The following is a 17,650-nucleotide window of genomic DNA, read 5'->3' as shown; positions in this document are numbered from 1 at the left end:
ATTTGTATTTCAATTTTCAGTAACCTGACGCTTAAACGATCTTTCTAGACACTCGCTAGTGGCTACCTTGTTTTTGTTCCTTTTTAGATGTTTGAATTTGAATAAATTTGCGATTTATTCAAGAAAAAAAGCTTATACAAATGTTATTCAAACACGCTTGAGTAAATTCTTTCATTTACTCAAGAAACAAATTCAATCTCAACTATCGCTTTGCTTATTAAGCCCCCATGTTGGAATCTCTTCATCATTCCAGATCTCTTTCGATCTGGAAATCTCGGTGTTCGGATCGACAGTTGCCTTGTTTAACATTTTGGAAGATCGCTTGGAGGAGGAAGAAGTGACTGATTAGGACCTTTTCCATTGTCCACCAAGAATGCCATCTTAAGCCCCCATGTTGTATGCACTTCCAAATGGCAGTGCATGAACCAAACTCCTGAAAATTCAGAAAGGAAATGGGGATCAGAGAGAAGTTCATGGATTAAAAACGTGGGATTATAATGGTATCAGAACATTGTTAATGTACCGGGGTTATCTGCACGGAATCTGATAGCTACCCATCCACCAGATGGTACCCCAATTGTGTTCCTCTCTACAGGATCGACAAGATTAAATTTCTGAGGATCCGTCTTTGGATTATAGTTTCCAACTCCCCTACCAACGGCGAAGAAATTAAATCCATGTAAGTGGACTGGGTGGTTCTCTGGGGCTATGATCCCAGTATCTTGCAAAACAAGTTGTACTGTAGAGTTATAAGCCAGCCTGAAAGCCTTTGTCCCATTTGTTGTCTGCAAATTTGTTGGTGGAGTTCCAGAGTAATTAAACACGTGCGGCGGGTTACCAGGAAAATCAGTAGTGAAAACCCCACTGATGTTGAAGAAATGTGCTTGAAGCAAGGCTGTAGTAGGCATAATGAATGTCACATTATTAATAGAAGCTACCACGCGGCTGCCGTTACCGGCTTTGCAAGTAGGACAGGGATTAATCCCCAGTCCAACTGTGAAAAAGAGATTGTGATCAATAGTTTGTGGGACTAAGGCTGGGTATTGTTTGGAATTTAGGGCACGAAGAGAGTTTACAAAGTTGTTGGCAACTGGTGTGGCATTCTGTGGTGGTGGAGTAGTGAGAGTTGTGGGGGTGTTGGCAAGTGTGCCTGAGTAGTGCAAGGTCGCTGTTGCAGTCAGGTTATCCACTGCAATTGGAGCGTCCATAAAAGGGGAGGCTGTAACCAAGTACTTGCCAGAATTTTGATCAGCAGAGACAAGGACATTGGTGGTTTGGCCTGGGGCAATTAAAACTGAATCAGTTTTGAACGGTTTAACATATGTGGCGTCGACTTCCACAACAGTGACCTTGTGCCCAGCAATCTTGAAGAAAAGCTCTTCATTAAGTGCAGCATTGATTAGGCGTAGCAGATAGGCCTTGCCATTTTCAACTGGCAATGTGAAACCTCCTGGATAAGATTGTAACAATTCTATATCAAAGATCTTTTTTTTAAACAAAGTTCCTCAGTCGAAGACAAGAGAAAGGGGAGGGACGTACCCTGTGAAGGACAACTGGAGACCTGTCCTGGATGACCATTTATGGTGTGAGCGTCTGAGACGTTTGGAGCCAATCCGGACTTGATAGCTTCATTGATCACAGCTTCAGTGTCGGATTTCCACCACTCAGCTGGCAGTAATCGATCGAGTTAGATTAACTCCAACTTGTGCAAGTTTGAGAATTAAGCCGACCACAAAAATTTTGGTCCTAACCACTGGTAGGAGGGAACATCAATGAATTAAAATTTTAGCTCACCTAATATAACAACTGCTTCCTTATGGGGTTTCGGAAATGGATAAGGCACACCGTGTTTAGGCAAGATAACAATGGCGCCATGGACCGTGGACCTTAGCCAGAGAATATGCGCATGCCAAAGCAGTGTGCCTCTTTGACCTGTGATGGTAAAGTTATATACATAGCTTTGCCCTGTTGGGATTGGACACTGTGTAATATATGCTGGCCCATCCGCCCAACCTGTTCGAAGTTGCCTGATACCATGCCTGCAGAATTAAGTGAACAACAAATGAGAAAGGGTCCATTCTGTGTTTGATTTTTGCAGGTATATTCGTGAATAGTTATTTAGCGCGGATAAAAACAGGGATTTGGGGATCACCAGTGTATGGAAACATTGTATTTGACATGGTTGATGACGTTCACAAGCACTGTATCGTCTTCCCTGGCGTACAAAGTTGGTCCTGGGAACTTACCATTGACGGTAACAATTGGTTTGCTTGAACATAATCTAGTTGTATTCTTCATTACCACCTGCGCTTGTTACCAACACCACAAACTCACTTAATACGAAGTTTAGTTTCTAAATAACTATGTTGATGACAGTTTTAAGATTGTACCGTCATGTACCATAAATTTTGTACTTTTTTATTTTTTTTATTTTTTTGAAGTGGGTGTTGGGACTAAATTTCCTAGGTAGAAATGATTATTGCTTGTTCTAAAATTTAGTACAGAACTACAACAAAGGGAAAAAAAACAGTTGCAACTGGAACAGAACCACTTGTTTTACGTGAAAAAAAATTGGGTACGTATGAGGCAAGCAAACATCAAATAATGAAAAGATACTTCATGTGAAAAATCAAGCATTTCGATAAAGAAAAAGGTTCTCATATTAAATGAGACCATTAATCTTTATCCCTTTCTTTCTTTGCTGCAGCTTCGTGCTTCAACACTTTGCTGCAGAGTGTAGACCATGTTTTTCAATCTAGTGGTTCCAAACAAACGCATTTTGGTCGACAATTAAGTAATGCACTTACATCAAACTGGTAGTGTCGAACATCACAGTCGACAAGAACAGGAAAGAGTAATGCAACAAGAACTAAAACTCGAATCGCAAACGTGGAGTCCATTTTCTCTCCTTTTCTATTTCTTTTTCTCCTTCTCTCTCTTTCTCTTTCTCTCTCGATCTATCTGTTTTTTTTTTTTCTTTTGGTAATTGCTCGGCCTTGTTTCAGTCACGTATGACTCCCCACCGCACCATTTTAAAGGGTGTTAGAGCAATGGCTGCCATGTCGTTTTTCCTTGTTTAGGTGGATGAATGTATCTTTAGAAACAAGATTTATTGAGAAATAACGAGGTTCATTCCCATGATTTCTTGCATTTCACATAAAGTTGTTTTTTAGGGACCAAATCATAATTGCAAGTTAAGTTATTAAACCTCTTGATGCCGTTTCCAGTTAATTAGAATTTACAAGCTTAATCAGAAATTTGGTTGGTTGGAATTTATGGTCAGTAATTTACCTTTTGGCCTACCATTTTAGCTATTGATCTCCAAGACATTGTCTAGTAATTTGTCCCACTTAGCTACTTTTTACTTAAATCATTTAACACAGAAAGATTGAAATGTGAAAGAACTAAACAGATTTGATCAAATCATAAATAAAAAAAAAAAATTGAATTTCTTTTATTGAAGTTGTATAAATGATTACTTTATCAACATTATTCTTTTTATATGTGAACTATAATTTATTACAACTTCACGAAGAAATTTTTTCTTTAACCTAATAATTGATTATGGTGGAGCTCCATAGGTAACACTTTATGATTAGTTTTTTCTACCGGTATTTTCCTAAAACGGGAAAAGAAGGTGGCCGAAACTCGGAAGACACATCACCATTTCAAGCCGTTGTGGGACAGATAACAGCCGCGAAAGCCCCTGTTTTCTCGTATCTACTAATATCATTAAGAAAAAAAATTAACAAAGAGGTGTGGTTGTTACATGTTCCTCAGAGGCTTTAGAGCAAGATTAAGCCGCCACTAGAATCAATGTTAGGTTTGGGGTTGCGTTCAAATCACCATCAAAATCGACGCTAGTGATTGTGGCATTTCATCTTTCCATTAATTCATCCTTTTAACAGAAGCTGAGAGCAATTTTACAAGCCTGCACAGATATTTGGTTGCACCCAAGAATTAAGGCCTTTAATCCATAAGAAATGTGATGCTTTGAATAACTTTAACAGCATGTTTGGATTTTGATAAGGAGAGAGAAAAAAAAAAGAATTTAAAAGAAACAAAAAGAAATTGGGAATTCTTTCTTTTGTTTGTATATAACATAATTAAAAATAAAAGAAAGGAAGGTATATTTAGCTCTTCTTGTTTCCCTCAATTTTTTTTTTTAATTACCCCAAATTGGGGGAAAAGGAAGGGAAAGGAAAAGAATAAAATTTTCAAAATATAAAATGGTTACTATATCTTTGTTAAATTTTTAAAATTAAAAGTGTTTGATTTTCAACTCTAAAATTATATTGAGAATACAATATATTATTTATCAATAAATTTATTATCTTCAATTTTTTTTTATGAATTTTATAAATTTCATTGATGACTATTTTTATGAAAAAATAAAAGAAAATTGAAAATACGGCATACATTAACATACACATGTAAATATTATAGTAAAAATAAAGATTATCAAAGATTATAATAAAAAAAATAATATAATAAATAATTTCCTTCTCTTTCCAATATTTAATCAAATAATAATTGTTAAGATTCTTTTACTTTATTTTCTTTTATTAATTTTAACTATTTAAATAAATGGTACATTTATCCTTTACTTTCCTTTAAAAAATTTTCTCTTCCTTTATTTTACTTTTTTTTTTTTTATTAATGTTTATTCAAATATAGCGTAAATATATGGCAAAATTATTTGCATTAAAGTAAACACAATAATTTTCTAAATCAATCTTATTGATATGAGAATATATTCATAAAGATCATCGAAAAATAAAATTAAACCCAAACAAAACTTGGACACACTTTGATCAATTGATGATTTGGTTTTTCAAACAACATGTCAATAGTTAGTAACATTAGACGAAATTTATAGCAATAAAATTGCTTACATGTTGTATAGATAAAAGTAGGTGAAGCCCGTAGGCCAAGGAGCATACGTGGTGGCTAGCTGTGGAAATGGCAATCGGCTGCTATCTTATCGACGAAGATAATCAAAGGTTGAGAAATGCCTTTCATGTTCTCCATCAGATGGCAACCCAACTGAGTAAAATGGCTTGTTTGAAAGCCAAGATTAAAGCAACCGAGAGCAAATAACAAACTTCTTCCCCCCCATTTTATCCTTTCCTAAGCCAATTGGGTAATAGTTGTTAAAAAAGGTGATGTTACTGATTTGAAGGCAACTAGTTATTAAAGTCATAGGTTTGCTACCAAATTGTGAAAGGACTCGTTTGGAAATGAGTCCAAATCACGCCTACTCGAAGGTTGAATCCACGTGATCAAAATATTTAATCATGCCAAATATCTCTCCCAAAGTTGAAACTAAACAAGTATCAATAAACCCTGTTCCCCTGTTTGGCTCAAAGTCTTTCCTCTGGCCAGAAGTTAAGATTTTTTTTTTTCTTCACTTTCATAGCTTGATCGATTGAGCTTGATGAGGATAGATTTTAGGGGTGTTCATTCTTGAAACCACATTATTTTGAACGGATAAAGCTTAGCTAAGGATGTAATGTAAGAAATTGAATCGAACATCAACTGTTTTACGTGACTATGTTGGCTGTGGCTTGCACACAAAAGAAAAAGTGACATTCGTAACATTATTTGTTTTTATCATTTTTTTGTCATTTTCAATATCAAGTGCAGGTGGAGAGGAGCTGTCCGGTGAGTGTACCTTGAGAAGTACCCTTGGAGTTCACTTTGTCGTTTTCAGACACCAATGATCGATTGATTTAAGATTTAATCCTATTATTTTGTTGAATCAAATTTCATTCATTCGTAGTATACAACTTACAGGTGGAGGTGCTTGGTGAGATAATTATTGCAATGAGGACTTTCAAGTTTTGGATCAAGAAAAGCTCGGAATAATCATTATCATAGCCATGTTTATCGGGGCTTTTAATGGGTATGTTTTGGACCGTTCTAATGGAACTGAACCAAAAGCCAACCCACTATTTTCTATGGGCAAAATTCCACAAACTTTAATTTAGGGAAAAAAAATGGAAAGAAATGTTAAATTTGAAACAAAACAAAAATCAACGCACCTTGATTTTCAGATCATGACAATAAATGCATGTATAATTTTGTTTTTTTGTTCATAAAAGCTTATTTGGGTCATGAATTACATAATAATTTGATTAAATTTTACCCATTTCTTGATATTTGAATTTAAAACTTTTAACTTGTTGAGTTGTCATTTGAAAATCAAAGGCATATAAACAACTAATGTAAAAAATTGATTGTGAATATGATAATAGTCCAGTAGATCACAATTTAGTTGGTTCATCTCAGAAGTACAATAATTTTTCTTTTCCTTTTCCATTTTTCAAGTAATGCTACTTAGTTTTAAAGCATCAAGTAATACAGTAAAAACAGTTTGCCTTCAACCAACGAGGAAAAAGAAGATGCAAGGCCTTTGGGGGCAGACGATATAGAGCTTCAAAACTATATAGTTCGTTCCATTGATTTACTAGTTACTCTGATCCATGTATCTGTTCTGTCTGAGCCAGTGAGACTAGTTTCTGACCACTTTGGCATGTCTGTGCTACTTGAATGAATTGTTTACTGACTCCTATAACTATTTTCAAGCTGCACTTTCTTAAGGAAACTAAAATCTTTTATAACTAAAATGATCATCCATTTATGTTTTGTTAATCATTTCTGGATAATTGGCTGCAAAGCAGGAAAGAAGTCAGAGTCACAAACAATGGCTATGTCATTTTGAGCAGTTACTAATGTTAAGAACAGGTCAGGAACATGCTATGTCATGCGGCTAATTGGAGCATTTCTAGCCGATGCCTATTTGGGAAGATAATGAACAATTGCTAGTTTCTCCATCATCTATCTTTTTTGTAAGTTCATCTGATTACATATTTGTGCTTTTCAGATTCAGCTATTTTTCATAATCATTGTTCTTGTCTGTTATAGTGGGATTGTAAGACCAAATTAATGTTGTGTAATTCGTTGCAGGACATGACAATATTAACAATTTCATCATCTATTCATGGTCTAAAACTAGCCAGTGATAAAAACAACGTTTGTCATCCGACAGGATTGCTAACTGCCGTGTTCTTTCTAGGACTATACTTGAGAGTCTTGGCTACTGGAGGGATTAAACCTTGTCTTTCATCCTTTGGTGCAGATCAGTTCGATGACTCCAATGATGCAGAAAAGCAAAGAAGAGCTCTTTCTTCAATTGGTTCTTTTTTTTCAATTAATATCGTTGCCCTTGTCGCTGCCTCCGTCCGTGTCTGGCTACAAACCAATGTAGGATGTGCTTGGGGGGTTTGGCATTCCAGCTGAGGCTATGGCTATTGCTGTTGCAAGTTTCTTTTCGAGTACAAGGCTGTACAGAAACCAGAGACCAGGAGGGAGTCCCCTCATCCGCTGTTATCCATCTTGCTTAGTTTCTTTAACAAGGAAGCTGGGAGACTTCTTCTGATCGAATCAAAGAATCCATAAATCCATGGTGACTGTGCACAGTAACCGAAGTTGAAGAGCTTAAGCCTATCTTAAGAATACTCATATATGGGCCACAGGTATAATATTTTATGCCGTATACAGTCAAATGGGCACTTTATTTGTCCTGCAAGACAACATGATGGACACTCACATGTAAGGATCGTTTAAGATTCCTTCAGCTTCAGTCTCCCTCTTTGACAAAATTAGTGTCAACTTTCTGGATTCCAGTTTATGACTGTCTCGTTGTTCCATTCGCAAGAAAGTTCACTGGCCATATATAAAAATGGCTTCATTTTGGCCTTGTCATACCAAAATGTCCAGATACAAAGGTCCACCAAGATCGGAAGATTCAGGCTCCAGAAATTCCACCTAATTGGTATTTATGATATTCTGACATTAGCCCCCCATGATTTTGGCCACATTAGCAATTTATGTGGGAAATACAAACTCAAATCTCATAAAAAATTTGTTAGATATTATTTAATGGATAAAAATATTTATAAAAAAAAATTTTAAAAGAAAAATAATTTTTAAAAGGCAAGTTTAACTTAAAAAAAACAATTCTAAAAGAAAAAAGATTTTTAATAAACAAATTTGTATGTTTATAAATAGATAAAATCTCTATAGGATTAGATATGAGAAAAAGATATAAGAAAGTTGTAAGGTTTTATGAGATAAATATCATAACACTACTGGAGATTTACGTTTTATGGGTGTATATGTTTCTATGGTGCATGAGAGTGGATTAGAAGAAATTGATAGGGTCCACATAGGTATAACGATGAATAGGTACATATGGATATGAATAGGTACATATAGATATGTGTTTATTTGTGTTAAAAGTGTGCACATGAGATGTGTTTGTTTAGATTAAGAATACTCCATAGGACTCGAATAGATTGAGAGGGTCTATGGGTGTTAGTTATGAGTGTTTGATTTGCTTTGATATTTGTTTGTAATTCTTTACAACTAATGAATTTTGTTTCTCATCTATGGACGTAGGTCGTTGGACCGAACCACGTTAAATTATTATTTTTTGTGTGATTGATTAATTATTTGATTTCGCTTTTACTAGTGTAATTGGATTAGGGCTGTGTTGATCCCTAATAAGTAGTATCAGAACTGAAGGTTCAATACGTGGAAAGAGTTAAAGGTTCGAGCCATGAGAAGAGGCAAGTCCAAAAGAACTCGATTCAAGGAAGAAGTTCGAGTTCGTGTTGTAAAGATTGATTTGCATGAAGCGTGAAGACACAAAAAAAAAGATGATTATGAGACTTCCATTACATGTAGAACTAAGTATGTCTAGCATGAAAATAAATGATTTGATGAAATTTGAGTGAAGGTGGAGATTGTTGGAAATAATAATTTAAATCCTGTAAGAGATTTATTTAAGATTTATTAGATATTACTTGATGAACAAGAAGACTTGTAGAAAAAAAATTCTAAAAGGAAAAAGATTCTTAAAAGACAAGTTTGATTTATAAAAGAAGAATTTTAAGAGAAAAGAGATTCTGAATAATCAAGTTTGTATGCTTATAAATAGGTGAAGTCTCTACAGGATTAGGTATGATAAAAAGATAAAAGAGAGTTATAGAATTTTATGGGATAGACATCCCATAAGACTACTGAAGATTTATGTATTATAGATATATATGTTTGTATGGTACATGAGAATAGACTAGAAGAGATTGAGAGAGTCTACATAGGTATAATAATAAATAGATACATATGAGTATGTGTTTATTTGTGTTGAAAAGATGTATTTATTTAGGTTGAAAATACTCAATAAGATTAAAAAAAATTAAAATGATCTATAGGTATTAATTATGAGTGTTTGATTTGATTTGATATTTGTTTGTAATTTTTTATAATTAATGGATCTTATTTCTCCTATGTGGATATAAATTGATTAAATCGAATCATGTTAAATTATTATTTTTTATGTAATTGATTAATTGTTTGATTTTACTTTCATTAATGTGATTAGATTGAAACTTTTAATCTAATAATTTAATCCTTTTATTTTATTTGCATATACACACTATTAGGAATTCTTTTTCCAGAAAATAAAATTATATGCCTTTTTACAACCTCACAACCTCTTTCTTACTGACCATTGTTTTCTCTAATAATGCAATACGAAAACAAACTGCTCCATCAAAATTTCATAGAATATAGTATTTGAATTCAATATTTGCTTTTGAAAAAAAACTGTATAGAACACGTTTGCTTATTCTCGTCCACTTATTTTTTAAAAAAGTTTTAACCTACTTTTAAAAATTTTATACAATTACTTACTTTATTAAAAAAAATATTACTTGTTTAAAATCTTTTAAATTTATAATTTTTAAGTATCAATTTTAATAATATATTAATTAATAGAAGGGATAATTGGTTATTTCATCCGCTTTTAGATTATATCAGGAAAATAAAAAAGCCCTCCCGATGATGAATCTTCGATTGTAGAATGAATTGACTTTATCAGAGTTTTATCTTTGATTGCGTGGAGTAGATGTAAGCATTACCGCGTCAAGCTTTGGTATTTATAATAGAAGTCAAAGCTGTTGATGATATATAGAGCACAAATCCTTCCCGAAATCAGGCCAACTATGGGTATCAAAAAAGGCGACTGTATAAAAAGAAATGGCGTCAAGCAATGGATCATTACTACTACACCGGCCTGACCAACTTTGGATCTGAAAAAAGTCACGCGCATGACAATGTGAACAGCCTGCAAATCCAAGCTTGGGGTCCCCTTTGTTTTCTCTAACTTTATAATAACAAATTCATTCGTCAATCATTCATAGGAGAATAATAGCAACATAAGTGAGTTAGATAAAGCAATCCCACTAAAATGTTAAATATGGCTTCAATACTATCCAACGATCTTTCATAGTCGACATCAATAGCCGTCTAAGCTAAAAGCATATTCTTACTATGAAGCAAGCATTGCTTCTCTGCTCTTTCAGAGTTCATATATACAAACCATAGACTTATTTTTTTAGATAGACGAAAAACAACACTTACGTTTGATAATTGTGTTTATTATGCGATTTTTATGAAACTCGTTTTTCATGTGTGAATATAAATTCTATTTTAGAAAAAAAAAATTAATACACACATTGGATGAATATGAACTGGACCTTTCACTTCTGTTACCAAAGATATCAACTCCAATCAGTTAAAGGAAACAAAATTGATTTTGATTGACAGCTAAATGCCAGGAGACGTTCTTAACTCTAATTCAATGATTCATTAAACACAAATTTCATTTAGTAATTAAAAAAAGTATTTCCAAAAACAAAAAAGGATCCCGTAAAGATCAAAACATTATGCTGTCATCGGAGTCTTTACCAAAACCTTATCTTATATACTTGCAAATTTTCTTTTATTAGAAAATATCATACATGTCAAGATTTTGGGAGACTGAAAAAGGAAGTTTTCCATTTAGAGACAATGCCATATATGAAGGCCTGGAATCCATCTGTAGGAGGCATTTACATTGAATGCCAGCCAGTTAATCAGTATTTATGATTTTAACATTTACACACCATTTGAAAGGGAAATCGGCTATATTATGTGTTTAGCCTCTATTAATTTTTATTCACATTTACACAATATTTGAAATTCTTTTCCTTCGAAATAAAATTATTAATTTTTCAATATAGCTGAATTTGACTTTCAATGCAATTTGACAACCTATTTATTGATCGTCAATCGTTTCATAGTGAAAAACGTAACATGACCAATTAGTAATACAAAGTTTAGGACAAATAAGTAATAATGACTCCAAATCCTTCCCATTTGCAAATTCCAAACAGTTAGGGACTAGAAAGCAAATAATTGAAATTTACGCTGTTTGCGTCTTATAAAACGATCGCAGAGGTCTAAAAAAAAAAAAACACTGAAAAAGAATGACAAAATCGTCTCTGACTTGAATTTTGAACCTTTTCGCTGTGTGCACGAGTTGGAAGTAGGCTTCCTTCCCTGCCCTTGGTTCTCTCATTTTTCACTACTTCGCTCTCTTCCCTGCTTTTCGACGCTTCTCTTTCAAAGGTGTGAATGGCTCAACTCTCATCTCTTCATCCCATTCTTATACTCTCATGTTTGTTGTTTTTCTTTTTCGGTGGGGGGGGGGGGGTTGTTTCTCTCGAAATCTGCCTTGTTTCCTGGTGTTTTCTGCTTTTGCATGCATGGAGAGTCATGCAGATTATGGCTTTTTTTTTTTCAAATATTTCCTCGTCATTTTTTAACATTTCAATGAACTCTTCATGGATCTGAGATATATAACAATTTAACAACACTCAGATTTGTTATGGCTTTGGTTACTTTGTATAATATCTTTGTTTCTTTCTTAATGTCTTCTTAAACTCATAACTTAATTCTTGTAGACTTTCTTTAGCTTGACTCGAAACCTTGAGGAAATATTATCAGTTTTAGTTTTTATGTTTATCATCTCGCTAGGCAACGGTGTAATGATGTCAAGCTTAGTCTTGACTACTCTCTAGTTTGTTCATGTGAATTTCAAATCATGTAGTACGAATTTTTGGATTCTCTTGCCAGTAATTTATGGGCCATTTTATTTTTGTCCTTCACTTTTTTTTTTTTTTTTGTTTTTCATTTTGGAATTCCCTGTGGCATGTGCCAATTGTTATTATATTACTACACAGTATTAAACGGACAAAATCATATTAATCTGTTTATTTATACAATATTAAAAGAAAGAATTATACCAATCTGTTCCCCTTTTAGCATTCAGTTGGTTTTGAGTTAACTTGAAATAGTACCATTTTTTTATGTGTTGATGTTTTGCGGATTTGAAGGGGTTTTGAAGAGTTGAAGAGATTGCCATTCTGTTGATTTTATTTATTTTCTTATTTGAAGTGTGCCCTGGCTGCCTAGGTTACAATAAGTTAACGAGTAAAGTAACATGGGTATGACCAGATTTTATGAGATTAGATGGAAATTAGTTTCGTTTTACAGAACCCAAGTGCTCCAATATTTTATGGTAAAGGTCAATGATGCAGGCATTAAGTATTATTATCAAGATTGAATATTTGGAAACTGTATAATTACTTCAATACAAATTGCTGTTTTAAAATTCCAGATCATGTCTTTCATTTATCAAGATACTTGCTGTAATGACTCTGCTTGACTCAATTGGCTTAGTGATTATTTCATTAACTTCAAGATCATATACCTGCTTACTTTGTTCATATTCTTTTTTAAAAGCCAATTGATTGTAAACTTTCAAGGCGTAGAAAGGTTTGCTCCAAAGATAAGATGGGAGCTGATGATATCTATACGAAAGATGGGACAGTGGATATCCATAAGAATCCTGCCAACAAGAACAACACCGGGAATTGGAAAGCCTGCCGTTTCATTCTTGGTATGATTTTAAGCTTTTTCTGGTTTATCCTTGTTTGAATATATGTATTAGTATTATGTCTTCTTTTTTTTTTTTCCTTTGCCTCTTATCTTAAATGGTTTCTAATTTGCTTTGCATATGTTGAAACTCTAAAATTTCATCAGGAAATGAATGCTGTGAACGGTTGGCATACTATGGGATGGGGACCAATCTGGTCAACTATCTCCAAAAGCGTCTCAATCAGGGAAATGTCACTGCATCAAACAATGTTACGAATTGGTCTGGAACCTGCTACATTACCCCGTTGATTGGAGCCTTTCTAGCTGATGCATATTTGGGTAGATACTGGACAATTGCTTGTTTCTCAATCATCTATGTCTTTGTAAGTTTTGCTTCAAAATGTTTAGTTCTGTCAAGTAAAAACAACTCTACTCAATTTCTCGACTGATGATTATTTGCTTTTCTTGAAGGGTATGGCACTCTTAACATTGTCTGCTTCTGTCACTGGACTAAAGCCATCATGCAATGGGGATGATTGCCACCCAACGGTCGGACAATCTGCAGTCTTCTTTTTAGCTCTATACATGATTGCTCTTGGTACTGGTGGAATTAAGCCATGTGTCTCATCCTTTGGTGCTGACCAATTCGATGAAACTGATGATACTGAGAGGAAAAAGAAAAGTTCTTTCTTTAACTGGTTTTACTTCTCAATCAATATTGGAGCACTTATTGCTTCCTCTGTTCTAGTATGGATACAAATGAATGTGGGCTGGGGCTGGGGTTTTGGAATCCCAGCAGCTGCAATGGCCATTGCAGTTGTATTCTTCTTTTCTGGTAGTCAACTATATCGTCTTCAAAAACCTGGGGGGAGTCCATTAACAAGGATTTTTCAGGTTATAGTTTCATCCTTCAGAAAACTCAACGCGAAAGTTCCTACAGATAAGTCTCTTCTTTATGAGACTACTGACGAGGAATGCAATATTCAAGGAAGCCGAAAGCTAGAGCACACAGATAAGTTAAGGTACGTTGTTAAAGTTGGACAATCGACACGTATATCTGAAATTTCGGTCTTGAACATGTTCTCTTTTATGAGCAATATCCTCACCCCCGCTTATTCTTTGTTTACATACACAACCTTGCTTTTTAATTGGTTTCGTTTCATCTTTTAGTGTCAAATTTGATTGTTAATCTAGTTATTTGTTTTTTGAGTAACAGGTTCTTTGACAAAGCTGCTGTAGAGACTGAAAATGACTATGTTAAGGGATCACTAAATCCATGGAGACTGTGCACGGTAACTCAAGTTGAGGAGCTCAAATCCATTATCAGATTGCTTCCGGTATGGGCATCTGGAATTGTTTTTGCTACGGTTTACAGTCAAATGAACACTATGTTTGTTTTACAAGGCAACACAATGGACCAACACATGGGGCCACACTTCAAGATCCCTTCGGCATCCCTTTCCCTCTTCGACACTCTGAGCGTTATCTTTTGGGCTCCTGTATATGACATAATCATTGTCCCATGTGCAAGGAAATTCACAGGCAAGGAGCGAGGTTTCACCCAGCTCCAACGAATGGGCATTGGCCTTGTCATTTCTATTTTTGCAATGGTCACTGCAGGTATCTTGGAGGTGGTCCGGCTCAACATTGTTAGGAAAAACAACTACTATGATCTTGAGTATATTCCCATGTCGATTTTCTGGCAAGTCCCACAATACTTCATAGTCGGATGTGCAGAAGTTTTCACATTCATTGGGCAATTGGAATTTTTCTATGACCAAGCACCCGATGCTATGAGAAGCTTGTGCTCAGCTCTCTCGCTAACAACGGTTGCACTAGGCAACTATTTGAGCACTCTGCTTGTTACCATTGTGTCTAATGTGACCACAAGAAACGGGAAGCCCGGATGGATTCCGGATAACCTGAACAGGGGTCATCTTGACTATTTCTATTGGCTCTTGGCTATCCTCAGTCTGGTCAACTTCTTGGTGTATCTCTGGATTGCGAAGTGGTATACATACAAAAAAGTAACTAGACATAGTAATTCCTAAGACTCCAAGTTGCCTCCATTGAAACAAGTCCACCCGATTTGTAGGTTTCAATTTACTACTATTTCTCGAATTTTCTTAGGTTACTTGTTTTTTTTTTTTTATGAGAACTAAAGTTATTGCGTATGTTGCTACATACATAATTCTCAATCTGGTATTGGACAACTATTTTCTATTGGTGCAAATAGATCGCAGTCATTGTCCTTATTTTTTAAGGTATTTTCTGTCTAATGACTTTGTCTGCAGCTGGATCTGCTATCATTTGTTCTCTTGCTCCAATCTCAAGCCATGCCTTAGAAGAGTTTCTCACTTGAAACTGACTCCAAAAGGTTGCTTTTCCAGTTCTAACATTTCAAGCTTCAAAGCATAAAATTTCTGACCATGCCTTGGAAGAGTTTCTCACTTGAAAATGGCTCCGAAAGGTTGCTTTTCCAGTTTTAATATTTCCAGCTTCAAAGCATCAAATTTCTGATTTCTAATTCTAATCATAGACAACTTTTGTTTTATCCAAATGGTTTTTAGTCTTGGGGCTGGCAAAAGAAATATATATCCACATGAATAACACTTTCTTTTTTCTTTTGGTTGCGGAAACACCTATACTTGCTATTTTTGAAAACATTTATGTGTTGATAAATTTTACCTATCAAATTTTCAATCCTACAGGATCCGGTTAATGGTCTTGAGGCTGACCGAAGCAAAACCCAATTAGCTCCCATGCCCATATATCAATTGCCAACGCATGGTGGTTCTAACAGCTAAATATAGCTAAACCCTGAAGGCCATACAGTTCAACTCTAGAAAGAAAATGGCGTCATCGGAGAATTTTGACTATAGCTTGCCCATTCGTATTTTATACTAAAAAATTTTGAAAGGAATATAAAAGTGCATTTCTATAATAAAGAGTCTCAGTGCTGAGAGCATATAATGAAAATTAATTAAGTTAATAAAATTTAAATACTTCATTTATAAAATTTAAATTTAAATTTAATTGTCAACAATCTTCTTTCATGAGCTATTTCAATGTAATTTGTTTTAAATTTGCGATTTGCCCTGACCTTCGAACAAGGAAACATGCCCTTACCCAATATTGTTTTTTTTTTTAAATCGTTTTCATAAATTTGAAGAAGTGATTATCCCTTCAAGGAGAGAAAATGGTAATTTTATAATGCTCTCTCTATTATATTACAGCCAAAAGTGGATAACGTACACAAAACGGGAGGCTAGAAAATCTTCCAAATGTGAATAGATGGAAGATAGAAATTAAGCATCTCGTCTTTCCTTCTGCCACTGAGAAAAGAGGGAAGAGATGATTGCCCTCAAAGCCATTCAAGCCTCCTTTACCCCCAGTAAGCATGCCCTTTTCCATGCAAGAAGATTCGCATGCACAAAGAATTCCATCCTGCGTCTCAGTAAGTCCAACGATTCCGAGTCTGATTCTGATCCCGAATCCTCATCACCCGAAGGAGACACTCGTAAGCAAGAGCTGCTTGCACAAATAGCAATGCTACAGGCTCAAAAAGTTCGTCTCACTGACTACTTGGATGAAAGAGCTGCTTATCTCACCCAATTTGCTGAAGAAGCCAATGCTGAGTTTGATAAAGTTGGAGAAGACGCTCTGAAAGGACTTGAAGAAGCCAGTGAAAGGGTAGGGAGTCTGTATAAGCGCTCTTAATTGTCTATGTTAAGTAGAGAGAGAGTAGAGAGACTTGGTTGAAATGCAACTTTGCTGATAACCCTCTTCTTATTCATTTCTTATAAGCAGATAATGAAGAACATTGAGAGCCAAATGCAAGCCTTTGAAGAATCCCAAGAATTGAACAGAGAGGAGATTGAGAAGAATGAAAACCAGTTAGCGCGGTTCGAAGGCCAAATTGAGAAAGATAGGAATGAAGGGTTGTTCTTTAAGAACCTGACAGAGAGAAAGCCTATAAACAAGGCAAAAGCAAAGGAAGAAGTGGAGAAGATTAAAGAGATTACCAAAGAAGAGGTTGGGTCAAAAACAAGGAGGAACATTTACCTTGCTCTAATTGCAGTGCTAGTCTTTGAAATTGCAGACTCTTTCATCTCTTCATCTGATTGGAGAAAAGTTGCAGTTCTTGGAGCTATTTTAGTTGCTTTATTTCCTCAGTTCATCTATGAACAGACATTGTTATCAGAAGCAGAAAAAACAGAAAAGAAAGATGAAAACAATAAGTAAAGGCTCTTCTTACGTGTAATCTAACAAACTTCTGCTGTAAAGCTGTTATCCATAATTAATTACGCATATATGGCATGACCCACAAGTAATAACTTAATGCTTGGGTTTGATACATCGGGCAACTTTTCTTTTGCATCATCAACATCTGATCTTAGTGATATAGCTGCAATCACCAAAACCAATGTGAGGTTCCAAATCTTATGCTTTATTATTTTTTTTTTCTCACTCATTGTACTGGAAAAACAACAGATTTGAATATCCAATGGGGAAGACTAAGCTTTGGTCAAATAGGTGAGTGTGGTTTTACGTCAAGATATCTATCTCTAAAGAATATAAATCTAGCCTGCAAGAATTGACATGTTAAAAGATAATTGGTTAACAGTTGGGGAGGGCAACGAAGGATAAACAAGAGAGGAAGAACAAAAGCCATTTATAGGAATTTGACTTTTAGCCTTTAGATGGTCATGCATCCAAAGAATTTTCCTGGCATAAACGATCCTGTCATGCACTTCTAGTAACTCCTTCAAATGACAAATATACCAGCTCTAGATCCCAGAACTTGTAAAGAAATCAGGAT

At 34.9% G+C, this 17,650-nt stretch overlaps 3 protein-coding genes across 5 annotated transcripts; 2 read left to right on the top strand and 1 right to left on the bottom strand.

Annotated features, from left to right (window-relative positions):
- Positions 1-90: 90 nt before the first annotated feature.
- LOC111295439 (laccase-4-like) lies at positions 91-3,013 on the bottom strand. Its single transcript, XM_022888931.2, has 6 exons — positions 2,808-3,013; positions 2,153-2,304; positions 1,795-2,039; positions 1,540-1,668; positions 524-1,450; positions 91-433 (listed from the first exon to the last, which is right to left on the bottom strand). The coding sequence occupies exons 1-6, from the start codon at positions 2,898-2,900 to the stop codon at positions 303-305; spliced, it is 1,677 nt and encodes a 558-aa protein (XP_022744666.2). The 5' UTR covers positions 2,901-3,013; the 3' UTR covers positions 91-302.
- Positions 3,014-11,364: 8,351 nt separating this feature from the next.
- Positions 11,365-15,083, top strand: LOC111295571 (protein NRT1/ PTR FAMILY 8.1-like). 3 transcript variants are annotated; one of them, XM_022889108.2, is made up of 5 exons: positions 11,365-11,517; positions 12,723-12,850; positions 12,994-13,211; positions 13,300-13,850; positions 14,045-15,083. In XM_022889108.2, the coding sequence occupies exons 2-5, from the start codon at positions 12,745-12,747 to the stop codon at positions 14,877-14,879; spliced, it is 1,710 nt and encodes a 569-aa protein (XP_022744843.1). In that variant the 5' UTR covers positions 11,365-11,517; positions 12,723-12,744; the 3' UTR covers positions 14,880-15,083. The 3 variants fall into 3 exon arrangements, with proteins under 3 accessions (XP_022744843.1, XP_022744841.1, XP_022744842.1); XM_022889106.2 differs by having other exon boundaries at positions 12,717-12,850; XM_022889107.2 differs by having other exon boundaries at positions 12,694-12,850.
- Positions 15,084-15,223: 140 nt separating this feature from the next.
- Positions 15,224-17,187, top strand: LOC111295572 (uncharacterized). Its single transcript, XM_022889109.2, has 2 exons — positions 15,224-16,521; positions 16,639-17,187. Exons 1-2 carry the CDS (start codon positions 16,183-16,185, stop codon positions 17,071-17,073), a joined length of 774 nt encoding a protein of 257 aa, XP_022744844.1. The 5' UTR covers positions 15,224-16,182; the 3' UTR covers positions 17,074-17,187.
- The last annotated feature ends 463 nt before the right edge of the window (positions 17,188-17,650 follow it).

Source organism: Durio zibethinus, chromosome 14 (genome assembly GCF_047325235.1).
Source record: "Durio zibethinus cultivar Kanyao isolate XHJ-2024 chromosome 14, ASM4732523v1, whole genome shotgun sequence".
Classification (NCBI taxonomy): Eukaryota; Viridiplantae; Streptophyta; class Magnoliopsida; order Malvales; family Malvaceae; genus Durio; species Durio zibethinus.
This window is presented reverse-complemented; position numbering and strand designations above follow the sequence as displayed.

What these genes read in the sequence shown, in the direction of transcription:
- LOC111295439 (XM_022888931.2), bottom strand. Translation starts at nt 2,900, where the DNA reads ATGGACTCCACGTTTGCGATTCGAGTTTTAGTTCTTGTTGCATTACTC. An exon ending in TTCGACACTACCAGTTTGAT is followed by an intron (nt 2,305 to 2,807) that starts GTAAGTGCATTA and finishes TAACAAGCGCAG; the next exon opens with GTGGTAATGAAGAATACAAC. An exon ending in TACAATGTTTCCATACACTG is followed by an intron (nt 2,040 to 2,152) that starts GTGATCCCCAAA and finishes TTAATTCTGCAG; the next exon opens with GCATGGTATCAGGCAACTTC.
- LOC111295571 (XM_022889108.2), top strand. Translation starts at nt 12,745, where the DNA reads ATGGGAGCTGATGATATCTATACGAAAGATGGGACAGTGGATATCCAT. An exon ending in TCTCAATCATCTATGTCTTT is followed by an intron (nt 13,212 to 13,299) that starts GTAAGTTTTGCT and finishes CTTTTCTTGAAG; the next exon opens with GGTATGGCACTCTTAACATT. An exon ending in GAGCACACAGATAAGTTAAG is followed by an intron (nt 13,851 to 14,044) that starts GTACGTTGTTAA and finishes TTTGAGTAACAG; the next exon opens with GTTCTTTGACAAAGCTGCTG.
- LOC111295572 (XM_022889109.2), top strand. Translation starts at nt 16,183, where the DNA reads ATGATTGCCCTCAAAGCCATTCAAGCCTCCTTTACCCCCAGTAAGCAT. An exon ending in TTGAAGAAGCCAGTGAAAGG is followed by an intron (nt 16,522 to 16,638) that starts GTAGGGAGTCTG and finishes TCTTATAAGCAG; the next exon opens with ATAATGAAGAACATTGAGAG.